This window comes from Canis lupus, chromosome 23 (assembly GCF_003254725.2).
Source record: "Canis lupus dingo isolate Sandy chromosome 23, ASM325472v2, whole genome shotgun sequence".
In the NCBI taxonomy this organism is placed as follows: Eukaryota; Metazoa; Chordata; class Mammalia; order Carnivora; family Canidae; genus Canis; species Canis lupus.
The window spans coordinates 7,674,490-7,690,828 of record NC_064265.1 but is presented as its reverse complement, the minus strand read 5'-3'; the positions used below and the strand labels follow the sequence as shown (position 1 = coordinate 7,690,828).

Here is a 16,339-nt window from a genome sequence, read left to right as displayed (position 1 = left end):
TGAGTCCCACGTCAGGCTCCCTGCATGGAGCCTGCTTCTCCCTCTGCCTGTGTCTCTGTCTGCCTCTCTCTCTCATAAATAAATAAATAAAATAAAATAAAAATCCTTTAGCACAGAACTCTGCCTGCTGATGGTGTGATGCCTCACAGGTTCAGTTCCAGGGAAGTAACTCATCTCTACTGTGGCACTCATCAAGCAGGATTTCAACTGCTCCCTTATTATCTTTCCCATTTGCCTTAAGTCTTAGGAACCCCCGGGGCACCTGGGTGCTCAGTGGTTGAGCGTCTGCCTTTGGCTCAGGTCATGATCCTGGGGTCCTGGGATTGAGTCCCACATCAGGCTCCCCGCAGGGGCCCTGCTTCTCCTTCTGCCTATGTCTTTGCCTCTCTCTGTGTGTCTTTCATGAATAGATACATACATTTTTTTTTTTAAGTCTCAGAACCCCCGACAGGTAGGATTTTCGTATTTTGTCCATGGAACTGAGCGTATCACCTGTACTTGGCAGCAGTGACAAACTCCAAAAATGCCCACAGTCCTGCATTCCTCGAATCCAGGCCTTTTACCATGTGACTTTGTGGTGGTTCCCATCCTGAGGCCAGGGCTGACTCCCACCCCTTGAATCTGCACCGTGACTCGTTCTGACAACTGGATACTGTGGAGGGGATGCCGTGTCAGTTCCACACTTACGCCTCCAGAGGCCTCACCCACTTCTGCTAGCTCTCGCAGAACCCTGCCTGGCCTCCATGTGAATGAGCTCCATCTAGATGAGAGTGCACCCAGCTGAGGCCCTGCTAGACCAGCCAAGCTCCAACTGCCTGCAGGTGTAGACATGAGTCCAGCTGAGACCAGAGAGTGGCCCCCCTCACACCCCGCTTAGGCTCAGCCCAAACCACAGACCCATGAACTTCACAGATATTTGTTGCTTTTAAGTCATTAAACTCTGGGGTGCTTTGTTATGCAGCATGAGTTAACTAGATACGGCAGTCTGTGTTTTTTGTCTGACGTACTGAATGAATCAACACCCACAGGAAGAGAGGCAGAGGGGCACCTGATAGTTTTAGATCTAAGGAGCATCATTTGTACTGCAGCAGCCTTGTACTGCTGCACAGACTTTCCTTGTTCATCTCCAAGCAGGACAAAAGTCGGCTCACTTTCTCATGGCTATGCTAGCATAAGGATCTGAGATAGAGTGCGCAAACCAGCTAGCAGGGATTTGGAGCTCCTGGATTACACTGTCACGCGTAGCTACCATGTGCTCATGTTTCAGTGTTATACATGTTATCAACAAAGTGAAGGCACCATTGTCTCCTGCAGGCATGCAGAGGCAAGCTCTTTTCTATCAAGCAGTGTGGTGTTAGCATAAGTCCTAAGAATCACCCTCCACCCCACCTCCGGAATGACTGGAACGCTGCTGCGAAATAGCCTTGCAAACTCCATGCCCTCCTCCAACACCACAGTGTCTCAAGAGCTCTGTGCCCGGCACACCTGTGTGTAGTCTCTTAGATGGAAGGTTGGAGCTGCCACTGAGCTTTGCCCTCCTTCTATGCAGCCCAAAGACCATTTCTTAAACCACAGCCTACTCTCATGGCTAAGGAGTCCTGGGTGCAGCAGTGCAGGCTGTGCCCCTCACATCACAGACATGTTAGGTTTATTACAACTACTTTCCAGTAGATGGCAGTAGAGTGTCTTCCCCCCCCACCCCCACTAACCAAATCAGCCGAGGTTTTCCGAATTTCCTGACAGATGGAAGTAAAGTTTCTGGCCCAGGCGGTGCTGTTTACTAGTCTGCAGAGAGGTGCCATAGAGTCCAGCGGTGGGTCTGTCAAAATAATACTGTTTCTTGCACGATCAAGCTAATTCCATTTCAGAAACAGAGCATATTAGCTTTGTGCTTTGTTTTAGAGCTTAATTTTGGCTTTTGATAGACCCAAAGCCCAGGCTCTGAGTTTACCAAGCAATGGGCTCCCAACAACTGTGTCACCCAGGCCTGCCCACCCAGTGCCATAGGATCCACTCGGAGAGATGTGGCAGAGGGAGCCGTGGGTCCTGATTATTGCTCCTGCTCCAACTACCTCCCTGCTGGGCCACAGGGAAGCTCGCTGTCTGGCTGTGCCCCAGAGACCCAGGGCATTCTCAGACCTCAGCGGAAACACAACGACGACCCCTTTTTATGTTGGTCCCCAAACCAGACTCGGGATTGCAGCCTGTGGGGCATGCAACCTTGTACCCAGGACTCACGCTACGGAGGCACAAGGCACAGAGTCCCCACCTGCGGGCAGCTGTTTTCCAAGAGTTTATGGAAATTTTGGAAAACTGAATGTGAACATTTTTATATTAAAGTATGGATGTATAATAAGACATAAAGAGTTATACAATTCCTTAAATGAAGATAAACTGAGACTTCAAAGACATTTCTCTCTCATGCAGGTCTTCCTTAACCATACACTCTCACTCTGGTTAGTCCTCACGATTACTTTGGGGGAAGACCTTTGAGATGTGCCGGGCAAAACCTGTTTTTGCTGCCGACAGAGCCCACTGGGAAATGGATCAGTGATGAGTTAAAGCTGAACCCTGCAGCAGCACCCCCACTCAGTTCCCATCCAGGGGAGTCAATGTTGACCTGCACTTTTTCTGGAACCTTCCAGGGCCTGCTTTGCCACTCGAAGGGCAAAAGACTGTGTTTATAACTGTTCTGTCTGTAGTGGAGGAAACATTCATGGAAACCCTAGAGGAGGAGCGACTCAGGCCAAGCTTTGCTCAGCGGCAAACAGAGGCAGCAGTGTGCTTTCTGGCGTTTGTCTCTGTTGGTCCTGCTAGGAGCCTCCAGCCCCACAGAGTGGCTCCCTGAGCCCTCCTGACAGACTCACAAAACCTTCTGATGGAAACTTGTATCAAAAACCTCCCAGAAAACAAGGGAAAGATTTCCTTTGAAGAGTCCTAGTTGGGGAGGTACTGGGAGGGAGGCTTAAAACTTAGGAATAAAGGCAGCCTGGTCAACCTCTGGGACCTGCACCAGCCCATTTCGGGGTGAGCGAGGGCCTAGCTGCACAGCTCCAGGCGTCTAGCCTCCTGTGAGATCCCGGCCCCCTCCTTCCCTGGCCTGTGGGTTGCCTCTTGGGTAGCCATTCCAAGGACCTCAGCCACACTCCTTCTTTGGACTAACTTGTGGCCTCATGTTTATGGGATCTCTTCAGTTCCCTGAGTATTTACACAGCATGTCTCTCTTGAGATGTTGACGGTGCAACATCAGCCCAATATTTACTTCCAAGCATAAATAGTCCCCACTGAGTGTCTCTGGCACATGGTTTTGATTGAGACAGTGCGAAGGATGTTTGTGCGCGTGCGTGTGTACATGCGTGTGTGCGTGCATCTTCACCTTCTTTCTTTGGAAGAGAAGCAAGATGGATTCTTACAGCCTGGCTAGAGGGAAGGTGATAACCCAGTGACTCCTGGAGGGGCTGCCAGACCTTACACATCCTCTGGGCCATTTCACAGATTTATTTTCCTGCGTGTTTCTGCTTGAGGTCAGAAGAAATGCTCTCAAATAAAAACCATGAACCCAAAGCCAGCTTTAAAGCAGCAGGCTCCTGGAACAGGCCCAGCAGAGGGTTCAAGGGCAGTGAACACCCACCATGGCCGGCCTCCTCCCTGCCTGGGAAAAGGAAGAGCTAAGGGGTCCCAGCCTTCTGGGGAAGGTCCTGGTTACTGGGCTGGCAAGGTGGTGGCGCTTCCCTTTGCTCCAAGCATCGGAGCTTGCAAAAGGGGCAGAGAGGAGCAAGGGGAAAGGTTCCTTGGTTGAACGTGGAAGGGGGGGATGAAGAGTGTTTCTCCTCCACTGAGGGGTGGCTTGTGTGTTTTGGCAAACTGCCCAAGGGTGGAGGGAGAGTGGTGGGGAAGGGAGGCACTGAGAAGCCAGGGCCCTAAATGAGGCTTTCTCTTCCAAAGGAAAAACAACCTGAGTCTTCACTCTCTTGCCACTTGCCCCAGAGGCTGGCCTCGGGACCTGAAGGCACTTCGTAATGTGCACGTGCCCCACGAAGTGGCTATCCCTACTGGACAATTACACTTTCTTTTATCAACAGGCCTTTATGATTGTGGCAAAGAGACACGAGGCCCAGGCCCAGGCAGCTTCAACCCCCATCAGGAGCTAAAGGAAAGGAGAGGGGAACTCATTTGGATTTTTCTCCCTTAAAAGAGTTTCATATTTCAAAGTTTTCTTCCTGCATGGTGGTTTGGCAAGCTACTGTAATCCTCACACATAAAGTTTAAATTATGGCTCCCAGTGTCTGCTAACATCCCAGCTTTGGGGGAAGCTGATTAGGATCCATTTCAGTATTTGAAGAAGGGTCTGGTTAGCTCGGAACCCTGGTTGTGGATTTTGTGCTGGAGCCAGGGCCTGCTGCCGCCAAGCTTGAGAGCGCCTGGGGGATGCAGGCGGCGGGCGGACCTTCAGGAAGGTTCTGGGGTCTGCCCTGAGGCAGAGGTGGAGGCTGAGCAGTAGGCAGGGAGCCTGGAAGGGCTTTCTATTGTAGATTGATCGTGGATGAGGGGCATGTTAGTAGCACCATGGTGAGTGCAGGAGGGCCTAGGAGATGGTGGCACAGCCCCTTCCCCTGGCCAAGTCCTGCTCACCAATCTGGGTGCTTGGCTCAGCCACCATGTCTGGTCACTTAACCGCATTTCCCAGAGGTCTTCCAGGTTGAGTAAGGGCTCTTTTGTTTACCGCTGTCCCTTTGCCCAGAGTCTCTCACCTAGTAGGGACCCAATACTGTTTGCTGAATGAAGGCACTAGCCATCTTTCAAGGGTAAAGCGTGCTGACCCACAGGCCTGTGTCTTACAAAGAACACATCAGCACAGCCACTGGCTTTGTTCCGTTCTCAGTACCATGCTATGATCTGTGGTTATGTGGCACATTCTGGGGAATGACCATTTTTGGCTCATCAGCTTGAGGCAATGGCAAGCAACCATAGGTGGCAAGATAAGGGGTTCCTGGTCAGCAGTGGCAACTGGGTACCACTCAGTGGTTTTCCCCTTGACGGGGATGGAAGGAATTATATATGAACCATGGCATTAAGCCCAAAACCATAAAGACCTCCCATGGAAGCTGAATATTAGGCTGGTCTTTAGTCCAACTAATCAACAGACTTCTACGCACTGGATTGTCGATACGGTATCAGATTTCTATTCTATACATAAGGCATCATTTTTAGGTTACAGACACAGGAATCACAGTTGATAAGAGGTCTGTTGGTGAAGTTTCAGGAATATGTAGGTCTTCAAAATAATCCTACATTTTGCTTGCCATTTTTAACCTCCTATGGTCATCATACTAGTTCACTGTTGAAGAAAGATGCTTTTCTTTTTATTCTTAAGATTTTATTTATTTATTTATTCAGACACACACACACACACACACACACACAGAGAGAGAGAGAGAGAGAGAGAGAGAGAGAGAGAGGCAGAGACACAGGCAGAGGGAGAAGCAGACCTCATGCAGGGAGCCAGATGCTAGACTTGATCCCAGGTCTCCAGGATCACACCCTGGGCTGAAGGCGGCGCTAAACCACGGAGCCATCCAGGCTGCCCGAAAGATGCTTTTCTTTTTTTTTTTTTTTTTTTTTTTTTTTTTTTGAAAGATGCTTTTCTTAAAGAAACTCCCTCTGCTAACTTACTTCCTGCATTGTAGCTTTGCCTAAAGAGATTATCCACTCTGAATTCTGAGTGTATTCGTGAATGTTGCACCAAGATTAATTTTTATTCCCTTTCCCTAAAGAAGCTCAATTGTGATTTTATTTATGATACTATGGAAGAGAGATGAGGTTTCAAATACTTTAAAACAACAGTGACTTTCAAAGAAAAGATTAAGAGTTTGCCCCTATCTCTGGCCATCATGAATGTGGCAGATAAAAGGTGGCCCTAAACCCTTTGCCCCTCCTCCTATTAGGATGTGGGGTCTATTTCCCCTCCTTTGAATCTGGGTTGGCATGTGACTGCTTTCACCAACAGAATATGGTGGAATGATGCTATGCCAGTTCTGGACCAGGCTTTAAGAGAACCAGCAGCTTTTACCATGCTCTCTTGGGGCCTACACTATCAGGTAAGAAGTCAGACCCTTCCCTTGGGAAGTTCTGAGTCTACATGGAGAGGGAGTGGGCCTCCCAGTCATCCTCACCAAGTGCCAGCAATGTGAGTGAAGCTGTCTTGAACTCCTCATGCCACCAGGTAAATGCCACTTGTGACTCCACTTAATGTCATTGGGAGCAGAAGAACCACCTAGCTAAACTCTTCCTGGACTCCTAACCTATACATTTGTAAGAGGTAATATAATGGCTGTTCAAAGCCACTCAACTTGGGGGCAGTTTGTTACACAGCAGCAGCTAAATGGTACAATATAAAAGCCCATGATGTGGGCAACAGCACCACGAACAACCATGAAGCCCTGCTGGAGTGAGCACCTTTGTGGTATCTGCCTAATTTCCTTCTTTTATGAGATTCAGCCCAACTCCCATCCTACCTCCCCAAAGTGCCACCTTGTATCTTTCTCTCACTGTAGTCTTAGCTGTTTGGATCAGTGGGAGACATGTGACCCAAGTGGAGCCAAATTCTCTCCCTGCCAGTTTCCTGCCTCCAGCCACAGCAGTATACATTCTCTCCCCTAGACTTGCAGACTGGGATCAGTCTTTGGCTGGGACTGATGTGTACAGGGACGTGTGGAGAGGCAGGTCTGTTTTGGGAGAACATGATGCAGGGCTGTAGAGAGGCAGTAGTGAGGGGCTGCATGGGACAAAGGGAGTGAGGGGAAGAGGGGGTTGTCTGGCTTGGTTTCTGGACACTTTCTGGATGCAGATACACATGTTTCCTTTGGGGTCTATGCATACCCTTACATCCTTAGAATTCTCTTTCTTGCTTATGTGGCTGTGGATGGATTTCTAGTTTGTTGGTTGTTGTTATTGTTGTTGTTGGTTTTTGCCACTGAAAAAAAAGGGCCTTGATGATGCCTGAGATAGTATGTTTAGCCCTGGAAACTGAAGGGAAAGCTGGCCAGACCAGTGAGGTGACAGGAATATCCTTTTGGCAACCTTCCCCCTGCTATGTGAGGGGAGCTTGGAGTGACTCAAGCCCATTCTAGTCGCCTATAGGCACCACACACTCAAAATGTCTCATACCAAGCAGCTCCTTTTCCAAAATGACTTCAGATCCTGCCTTCCTTCCTCTGACTAAGGGAAACCATCAATTGTCTAAGCTAAAAGCAGCGAAGGATGGCTACTTTCATTCCTTCCTGACCTCCCAGCCCAACCAGCCTCCAAGTCCTACCTGCTCTAATGTGCTCCCCTCCCCTCCACCATGGTGATGTCCCTGGAGGCTAGGGCCATCACCATGGTGGAGGGGAGGGGAGCACAGATCTGGCAATACTACTGCTCTACCACCAGGCCCCCCATGCTTCCCCTTTCTCCTGGTCAGTGGGTGCTGTCACAGCCCTGGTGGACGATCTCACTGCAGGTGGCTGCCCTCTCATGACACACCTCACAAGCTGCTTGCCACAACACAACTTTCTCACCAACTCTACCTTCTAGATGGAATATCTATCTGCCCTTCCCTGCCTGGAAAACTCAAACCACATCCAAGGTCAGACTTGAATGACACCTCATTTGTGAAATGTCCTATGATTTTTCTCAGGTGCTTCTAAGTGTTAATTAAGCTCAGTGCTAAAGATTTTGCCTGTATCTTCTCTATGCCTCGGCTCCAGGTTATGGTCTCCATTTTACTGAGGAAGAGACTGAATGTCAGAGAGGGTGACTCTCCCAAGCTGGCGAGTGCTAGAGCCCAGTTCTTGTGCACAGCCATTGGCCTAGCCTGCAAAGTGCTCCTCTCACCTTCCACATGGTACTCTATGGCCTCTCACATGGTACTCTGTGGTCTTTCCATTCCCCCTTGGTGTGAGAGATTAATGGTACCTTATTCTCAGTTTCCAGAGAAGCTTGCACACACTCATCATACTCTATTATGTTATAGGTCTGTGTGCTGCATGGTGAAGCGTTCAAGGGCATGGAGGAGTCACAATCACTGATGTATCTATGTACCTACCCAGCATTTGGTTCAAAGCAAGTGTTCAATAAATGTGAGCCAAAATGAAGTACGGCTTTTGGATGATGAGCAAAGTGGTTTTGAGCCCCACGGCATCATTCAACTGCTTCCTTAAAGCTATTTTAGACCATTGTCTTCCACCTCATTAGTAATGGCAAGACTTTGTCTGTGGTAATGCCGCCACTTAACTGCCACCACTCTGCCCTCTTTCCCGGTCCATGGTAGATGGTGGTGTCTGCCTTCTTGGGTCCTGGCTCTTTGGATCACATATATCTGGGTGACATCAGGGTCCTGGCCACCCCATGACAGCCATCTCCTACAACTGCATTATTTAAATAAACACAGCAAAAGCAAAGCTAAGCAGATGGCAGGTGGAATGAAGCAAGTGCATGTAAACAGAGGTGAGACATACACCTGAGTGGCAGAGCCAAGAAGGGTGGTCAAAAGGAGGGCATTCTTGTCATGAGCGGGAATGGGGCATGGCCACAAAACTCCCCACTCTGGCCCTGTCTGGTCTCATGCACCCAGCTTTGGAGGACAGAGGCTTACTCTCATCTGAAGGGCCCAGACAAAGGCAGAAGGAAGAAATACACACACACACACACCCCAACCAATGCCCTTACGGTCTCTTCAGATTCCAAACACTGAGCTGGCTTTGTTCTTTGCCCACAGACCAGAGGCAGTCTGGGCAGGAAGTTGGAAGAGAGAAGGGGGAGTTAAGAATCTACTGGCCACATAGATTAAACAAACAACAAATTGGCAGATTAAAAAAAAAAGGTTAATATCCACTCCTGGCAAATATATAGGAAAATGGACACATACTGCAGCGCTTGTGGGAGGGTGAATTGGTATCACCTTTCTAGAGGCAATTTGCAGTATGTAATAAAAGGCTTAAAGTACTCTTTTCCTTTGACTCTGTAATTCCATTTATAGGGTTTCATCTTAAGCACAAAATGGAAGATTTGTGCAAATATTTGGCTCTTAGGATGATATTCACTATGGCACTCTTAAAGGAGGTGTGAAACCAGGAGCCACCTAAATTCCTGTATCACAGGGCTGGACAAGGGCAGACCTTGCAGCCTCATGACAGGCCTGAGAGTGGGTTTTTAACAATATGGAAAGATGTTTAAATACTGTGTTTGGGGAAGAATAGGCTTAAACACAGTACATGAAAAGCATGGGAATGTAAGATAAGCTTACTTCAAGTTGTGTGCTCAATATTTTTCATTAAACCTCCAGACCCTTTTTCAGGTGATATAGCTCTAAATTTAAAGCAATGAGTCCCATTGTCAGTCTGAAAAATGTGTAATACAACACTTTTTTTTTTCCTGTTTCTAGACTTCTCAGATAAAAGTATATTTAATATGCTTTTTTTTCAGATTAATAATTGAACCCACAGTTTTGACTTTAGAGGTCTTGTAGCTCACAATATATCGAGTATATCGAGTATATTACTGGAAAATTTAACATCCCTATTCAAAAATAAGTAGGTGCTATGAGAGTACTTGGTCTACATCTTTATGCAGCGAGTAAGGTCAAGAAGAGACAACACTGTTCATCATGGTTATTCTGAGATGTGGACTCCTGAGTGTTTTACAATCTTTTTTTTCTTCCTGACATGTTACAATGTTGGATCAATAAAAATTATTTTGCAATCTCAGAAGCTAATTATTTGAATCTAAAGCTTTTGTCTATAATGCTGTAAGAGGCCATTTCCGCCTGCCTCTGAAACTGCGAACCCTGGAAAATCAAGGCTTTGGGAACAGTAGGTCCCACCTATGGTTCCTGGTGCTATCCTAGGAGCCAGAGACCCAAGACCACACAGGGGCTCCACTCACCTGGAACATTACTGTCCAGTGGAAGAGACATACCTTCACTAGATAATGACTCTGAGGTTGTTACTGACGAATATAGAGGCTCTGAAGTAAAGGGACTCCAGATCTCTGAGAGTGTGAGGCAAAGAAAGCATCTCAGACTTGGGATGAGGACATTCCCTTCTTCTCGAGAAAGTGACAGGAGGCAAGAAGGATGGGCAGGTATTCCCTGGTGAAGGAGGCAGGGGAAATCTATCCCTTGGTTCACCTACAAATGAACCACCAAGGGGTTGGGAGAATGGTCCACTCAGCTCCCCAGGCAGAACTCTGGACAGTTAGCTCATCTCAGCTACCTGAGTAAGGCAGAAGCCCTTTTCATAGTCTACATGGGTAAAGAACAAAGAATTACCCTGCAGTCCCTTGCTTTTTTTTCCCCCCAAGGAAATGGTAAACCATCCCAGGGTCCGCTGTGCCTCCCCAGGCTTCTGTTGGTGTGGAGTCAGGCTCCCACCTTCCTGATAGGACCAGTGAAAGGGTAAGAATGGAGTGAGGCTGAGATGTTTGAATGGTTATGAGTGGCCTCAAGAGGAACCAAGATTCCATTAGAGCCTGCAGGGGGCCCTGCCCTTCCTCCACTGTACCTGCACCATGAAGAAAGTCCTAAGAGGAAATTTCTTCCAAGAGAATTTGCCTCTGGTGAGGCAGGAAGACTGTGCACCTATGGGTGGGGGCTCCGTGGGGCCCCCCACAATCACCAGACTCACCTTCCAGAGCAGCACAGCCAGCAGCAGGAAGATAAGGATTCCCACCAGTAAACTTATGGCAATGATCCACCCCACAACGTAGCCACGGGGCTCCAGATTGTGCAAGGCTTCGAAGACCACCTAGGAGGCAAAGCAGAAGGGGGGGAAGATGCTCAAACACAAGTACTCATCGCGTGACAGAGCCCGGCCTGGGCTTGATGTCTGGAGGGAACTATAAGTGTGTCCATTCTGTTGTTACCAGAGTAGATTTTGGTTCTATGCTTTTCTGCTTATAGACTGATGGATTTTTTTCCCCCACGAGCATCAGAAAAGGCACTTGAAATCCAAGCCCCAGTTCTTGAAAGGGTTGTAACAACAAAAAGCCTGACCAGTATCATGAAGCGAACATAAGTGTGGTAAAGGTCTCAGAGGACGTGCTCCGCTCTTGATTCAGGCAACAACAGTCTCTCTTTTATTATGGTTTTGCAATGAAGGACATGGACATGCCCTCCATGTAAGACAGGTACTCTCCCCAAGTGTTCACCTCAACAAGTAGCTTAGCGCAATCGTTTGATCAATGCCAGTTTCCTGACAGGCTGTCGTTCCACAAGGGCCAGGACACCATCTGTCTCAGGTCTCATGGCAGCACCTAGCACACAGTAGGCCCTCACTACTGAAGCGCCGGGCTCTGGTTTCCAGTGGGAGCCATATGCATCCTGGCCCCTGCCACAGTGAGGCAAGTTTCCCCAAATTTTATGGAAACCTGGTGGTGTGTGGGTTAGCAGCCTGCAAGAGCCAACCGCGTGCTTCTCTTCCTCGCCCCACATCTAGTGACACTGCAGTCGTGGTCTGAAATGGGCCACGGGCCAATGTTTACACTGTGGAAACTGGCAGACGAGTCAGGGCCTCCCACTCTCCACCAGGGAACTGATTGCTTAATACATATTAATGCTAAGTGTACCCTTCGGCCCTGTTTTAGCCTCACTGGGCACCGTGCAGTTTGGTTTTGTAGAATTCAAAGCATCCACTGTGTCCTCGCTGCCTGGCAGCTTTCCCTAACATCCACTGCCCACTCGAGCTTGCTGCAAAAGAGACAGGACTCACAGTGCTGGGCGGTCATCATCTCCCTCGGCTGCCTGGTTGGCCCATACCCAGGTCTTTGTCCGAGCTGGGCCATTCCATCCTTGGGGAAAGCCTATCTAACCCTAGCTGGATGCTGGAGGCCAACTGAGGCTCTGCCTCTGCCCGGAAGCCTTGCTTATCATGGAGGAGCCCAGCGGTCCTGCCTCCCCCTGCTCAAGCCATATGTCCAGCACCATGTATGTCCCCTTTTAGGGCCTAGCTCCCAGCTCTCTAATTCTTCCCAAATAGCTCTCTGTGTCAGGCTCGGTGCTTTACTTGTAACCCCCTGACTAGTTTACACAACAACCCGAGGACGGCTTCAACGCCCATTTTACAGAAGGGAACCATGGAGGCCCAGAGAGGAAAAGCCTTTTGCTCTGTAGCTTAAGTACAGAGTCAGGATTTGAACTCAGGTCTAGCCAACCCCAAGCCCCTAAATCTGAGCTTGCCAATGTCACACCACGGAGTGCCTAAGCTGATGGTGGCTCTTCTTAAAGAATACTCGTTGGTTAAATGGATCATTTGTTGTCTGTGTCTGGGTGATAAGGAAAGCCAATGTGAGCATCTCTATCTCACTGTGTCTATCCCTACAGCTGGGGTAGGAGGGGAGTTGTGCACCGGGGGCTGGGGGGGCTGTGGTCATTCATGAGGCAGATGACCTGCCACAGTCACACCTGCAGGCCCTGAATCCAGAACATTATCTCAAGGAAAACCAGGCAGAGCAGAGACCATCCCTTCCTGCATGGGGACAAGTGAAAGATAATAACTACAGACACAGTTGTCATTCTGGGAATGGAAAGGAGGCCACCTTGTAGCACAGACTCACTGACTGTGTGACCTTGAGCAAGGTACTTTACCTCTCTGAGCCTCATTTCATCTGCACAATAGGGGTAAAATAGCACCTCCCTAGAGAATTCAAGGGTACTATGCACATAAAGCTCTGAATCTAATACCTGGCAGAGCCAATCCTTGACAGATAGAAAGTGATTTTTCTATCAGTGCTGACCAGAAGATGTTTTTGAGGTTGTACACAGTTGGCTAGTCTTTAATTTTTAAAAACCATTTGTTGATGTCTAAAATACATAGAGAAAAGTGAACATAACCCAAGTGCATGGCTCACTGAATTTTTATATACCGCATGCTAAACATACACGTGTAATCAGCACCCAGAATAAGAAACAAAATATGACCAGTCCCCCAGATGCCTCCTTCCCCCTCCTTTTCTGCTAACACCTGCACAAGGGTAACCACTAATCTGACTTCTCAGGGCCTAGATTAACTGCACCTGCTTTTGTCCTTGGAACATTTGGAACAGTACAGTGTGAACTCCTGTGTCTGGCTTCTTTCTCTTAATGTTGTGTTTTGGGGAGCATCTGGGTAGCTCAGTGGTTGAGTGTTTGCCTTCAGCTCAGGTCGTGATCCCGGGGTTCTGGGATCGAGTCCTGCATCAGGCTCCCCGCAGGGAGCCTGCTTCTCCCTCTGCCTGTGTCTCTGCCTCTCTCTAGGTCTCTCATGAATAAATGGGTAAAATCTTAAACAAAACAAAACATTATGTTTTGGGGAGTCATCCAGGTTGTAGCATATTTATCCTTACTGCTGGATAGAACTGTACTGTGTGAACACACTACAATCTATTTATCCATCCTATCCTGTCACCAAGAGTGGTTTTCAGACACTGAGCAGGGGGTAGTGGCTTGGAAAGGAGCTGTGAATTCTGTCTTCATGTGCCCCTATTTCCTATCTGGTTTAGACTGAGAGGTCCCTGTCTTTATTTTATTTATTTATTTTTTAAAAGATTTTATTTATTTATTTATTTATTTATTTATTTATTTATTTATTTATTCATGATAGACATAGAAAGAGAGAGAGGGGGGCAGAGACACAGGCGGAAGGAGAAGCAGGCTCCATGCAGGGGAGCCTGACGCGGGACTTGATCCCTGGGCTCCAGGATTGCACCCTGGGCCAAAGGCAGGCACTAAACTGCTGAGCCACCCAAGGATCCCCGAGGTCCCTTTTTTTTTTTTTTTTAATTTTTATTTATTTATGATTGTCACACACACACAGAGAGAGAGAGAGAGAGAGAGAGAGGCAGGGACACAGGCAGAGGGAGAAGCAGGCTCCATGCACCGGGAGCCCGATGTGGGATTCGATCCCGGGTCTCCAGGATCGTGCCCTGGGCCAAAGGCGCTAAACCGCTGCGCCACCCAGGGATCCCGGTCCCTGTCTTTAAAGACAGATTGGTGCCTTTGGATTCTCACCCCTAAAAAGCTATAGACTGAACCACCTCCCATATTCAGAATCTCTCACCGTGTCTTGTACAGATGAGGCAAGACACTGTGGCCAACAGGCACGATGTTAGGCTACCAAGATCCTGCTCTCAGCTCCCCCCTTGTGAAATGGGGGTCTGAAAGGGAAAATCAGATATAGTGTTGTGAAAGTAACGCAAGTCTGTGAACCTTCCTGTCGACGGTGAGTTGCTGAGGCAGGCCGTGAGCTCAGTGTGGGCCAGCTGTAGTCCCGCTCCTTGGAGAGCCCCAGTGGCTTCTCAGGGACAGTGCCAGAAATCTGCATCCCTGCAAAGCTGCGCCGGAGGTCTGGTTTTACGGATACAGACACAGTTAAGGGTGTCCACTGCAGTTTAGTCTAGCAAATTCCACAAGAATGCCCTGTCATTTCCCCGGAATGCGTGTTTAATCCTTTCTTATTTTTAGTGATGCAGTTCATCTTCTCGGGTGTGTGTCTCGTGCTCTGGCAGAGCTGGCCCCTGCATGTCAAGACTCTAGTAAGTTCGTGTAGGAGAGAAAATCAGAGTGTCCTGCAGTTTTAAGAGGTCCCATCTTGGAGCACCTGGGTGGCTCAGTGGTTGAGCAAACTGCCTTTGGATCTGGGCGTGAGCCTGGGATCCTGGGAGGGAGTCCTGCATTGGGCTCCCCGCGGGGAGCCTGCTTCTCTCTCTTTCTATGTCTCTGCCTCTCTGTGTCTCTCATGAATGAATAAATAAAATCTTAAAAAAAAAAAAAAAGAAAGAAAAAGAAGTCCCATCTTAGATAAGACCATTTCAGGAGCCTTCGGGAGGATTCCCTAGTGTTAGGAGTTGTCTTTCTAAAATGTAGGTCTTCTGTTGCTTCTCTACTTAAGCTATCAATGGCTTCCCTTTACACTGAATACATCATCTGGGTCCTGGGGCTCTTTACAGTCTGGTCTCCCTCCTACCTGGCCAGCCCCTTGCAGAGCAACCATTCACATCCTAGCCAGTCTGCGTCATCTTGCCTGTGGGACCCGTGCTCTCTGGCCTCTCTGCAGGCTGCTCTGGCCATCTGGAATGCCCTTCCATTCTTGTCCATTTAGCAAACTCCAATATTGCTCATCTTAAAAATGTTCATACCCTTTGGTTCATTCATCCTGTACTTGAAAATTTACTCAAAGGCAAAGAAACATAAAACAGAAAAAGTTTTGTTTTCAAAGATGTTCACTGAGTAATTATTTATACTGGTACATAATAGAGATTTCCCCAACGTCTAACAACAAGGCAACGGATAAGTAAATAGGTAATTATGGTCAACCACAAAGTGGAATACCATAGAGCTATTAAAAAGGATGATAAATCTGGCTGTCCAAGTACAATTTTCAAAAAGCTGAAGACATGCTGCTCATACAAATAGAGAGCGAACACATGTTAAAGATGGATTTAATTCATTATTGAGGGAACCAGCAGGATGGTGAAACTAGTTCAAAGAAGGATCTGAAAACGTATGTGGAACACACGTGCACATACACACACATACGCGAGTGTACACACACAAGAATGCTGAAATCAGATACAAAACTGGCTAATATCCCACAGGGCGATGAACTATAATCTTCGGAATCATATTTTCTGCCAGACAGAAATCATTTTCACCTTTATTGGCAAAAGGCTTTATAACTTATTAGTCTTCTACAATCAACTTGTAATTTGACAGAATCCAGGCCCTAGAGAGTTAGGCAGGCGTGCTACACCTTTTCTCAGATTTCAGTGTGTCCAAGATTCACGTGAGGAACCTAGTTACAATGCAGATTCTGAATCTGTGACTCTGGGTTGGGACCAGAGATTCTACATTTCAAATAAGCTTCTTGGTGATGCTAATGCCGCTGGTCCATACTTTGAGTAGAGAGGGGCTAGGGAATGCTCCAGTCTACCATTGGAAGGACGTGCAATCATCTTTTTACCTGATTTCCATGTTTTAAATACTTTTGAAAACATGATAACGTGGGAAAAATGATAAATGTTACAATGTTAAGTCAAAAAATGAGAATATCAGTTTAATATTTAGAAGGTATCAGCTTTGTAGAAAGATGATAGGAAGTTTCAAAAGTACACAGGTGCTTTTTGATATGGGCATTTTTTTTCTTTTTGCTAATAAATTTTTTTTTAAGCTGAGCATTTTTTCCCTTTTAAAACATTTATTTAAATTCATTTGCCAACGTATAGTGTAACACCCAGTGCTCATCACACCACGTGCCCTCCTTAATGCCCATCATCCAGTAACCCCATACCCCCTAATTTAGCATTTTAAAGCGAATTAAAAAAAAAA

The 16,339-nt window shown here is 47.6% G+C and overlaps 1 protein-coding gene across 2 annotated transcripts in view; it reads right to left on the bottom strand.

Moving 5' to 3' along the window:
- The window catches only part of ITGA9 (integrin subunit alpha 9), a 354,014-nt gene that overhangs the window by 23,868 nt on the left and 313,807 nt on the right, over window positions 1-16,339 (bottom strand). For both annotated transcript variants that reach the window (XM_049099727.1, XM_025461318.2), the window contains exon 27: window positions 10,665-10,784. In XM_049099727.1, the coding sequence (XP_048955684.1) occupies window positions 10,665-10,784 (120 nt within the window). The remainder of the gene's footprint in view (window positions 1-10,664; window positions 10,785-16,339) is intronic.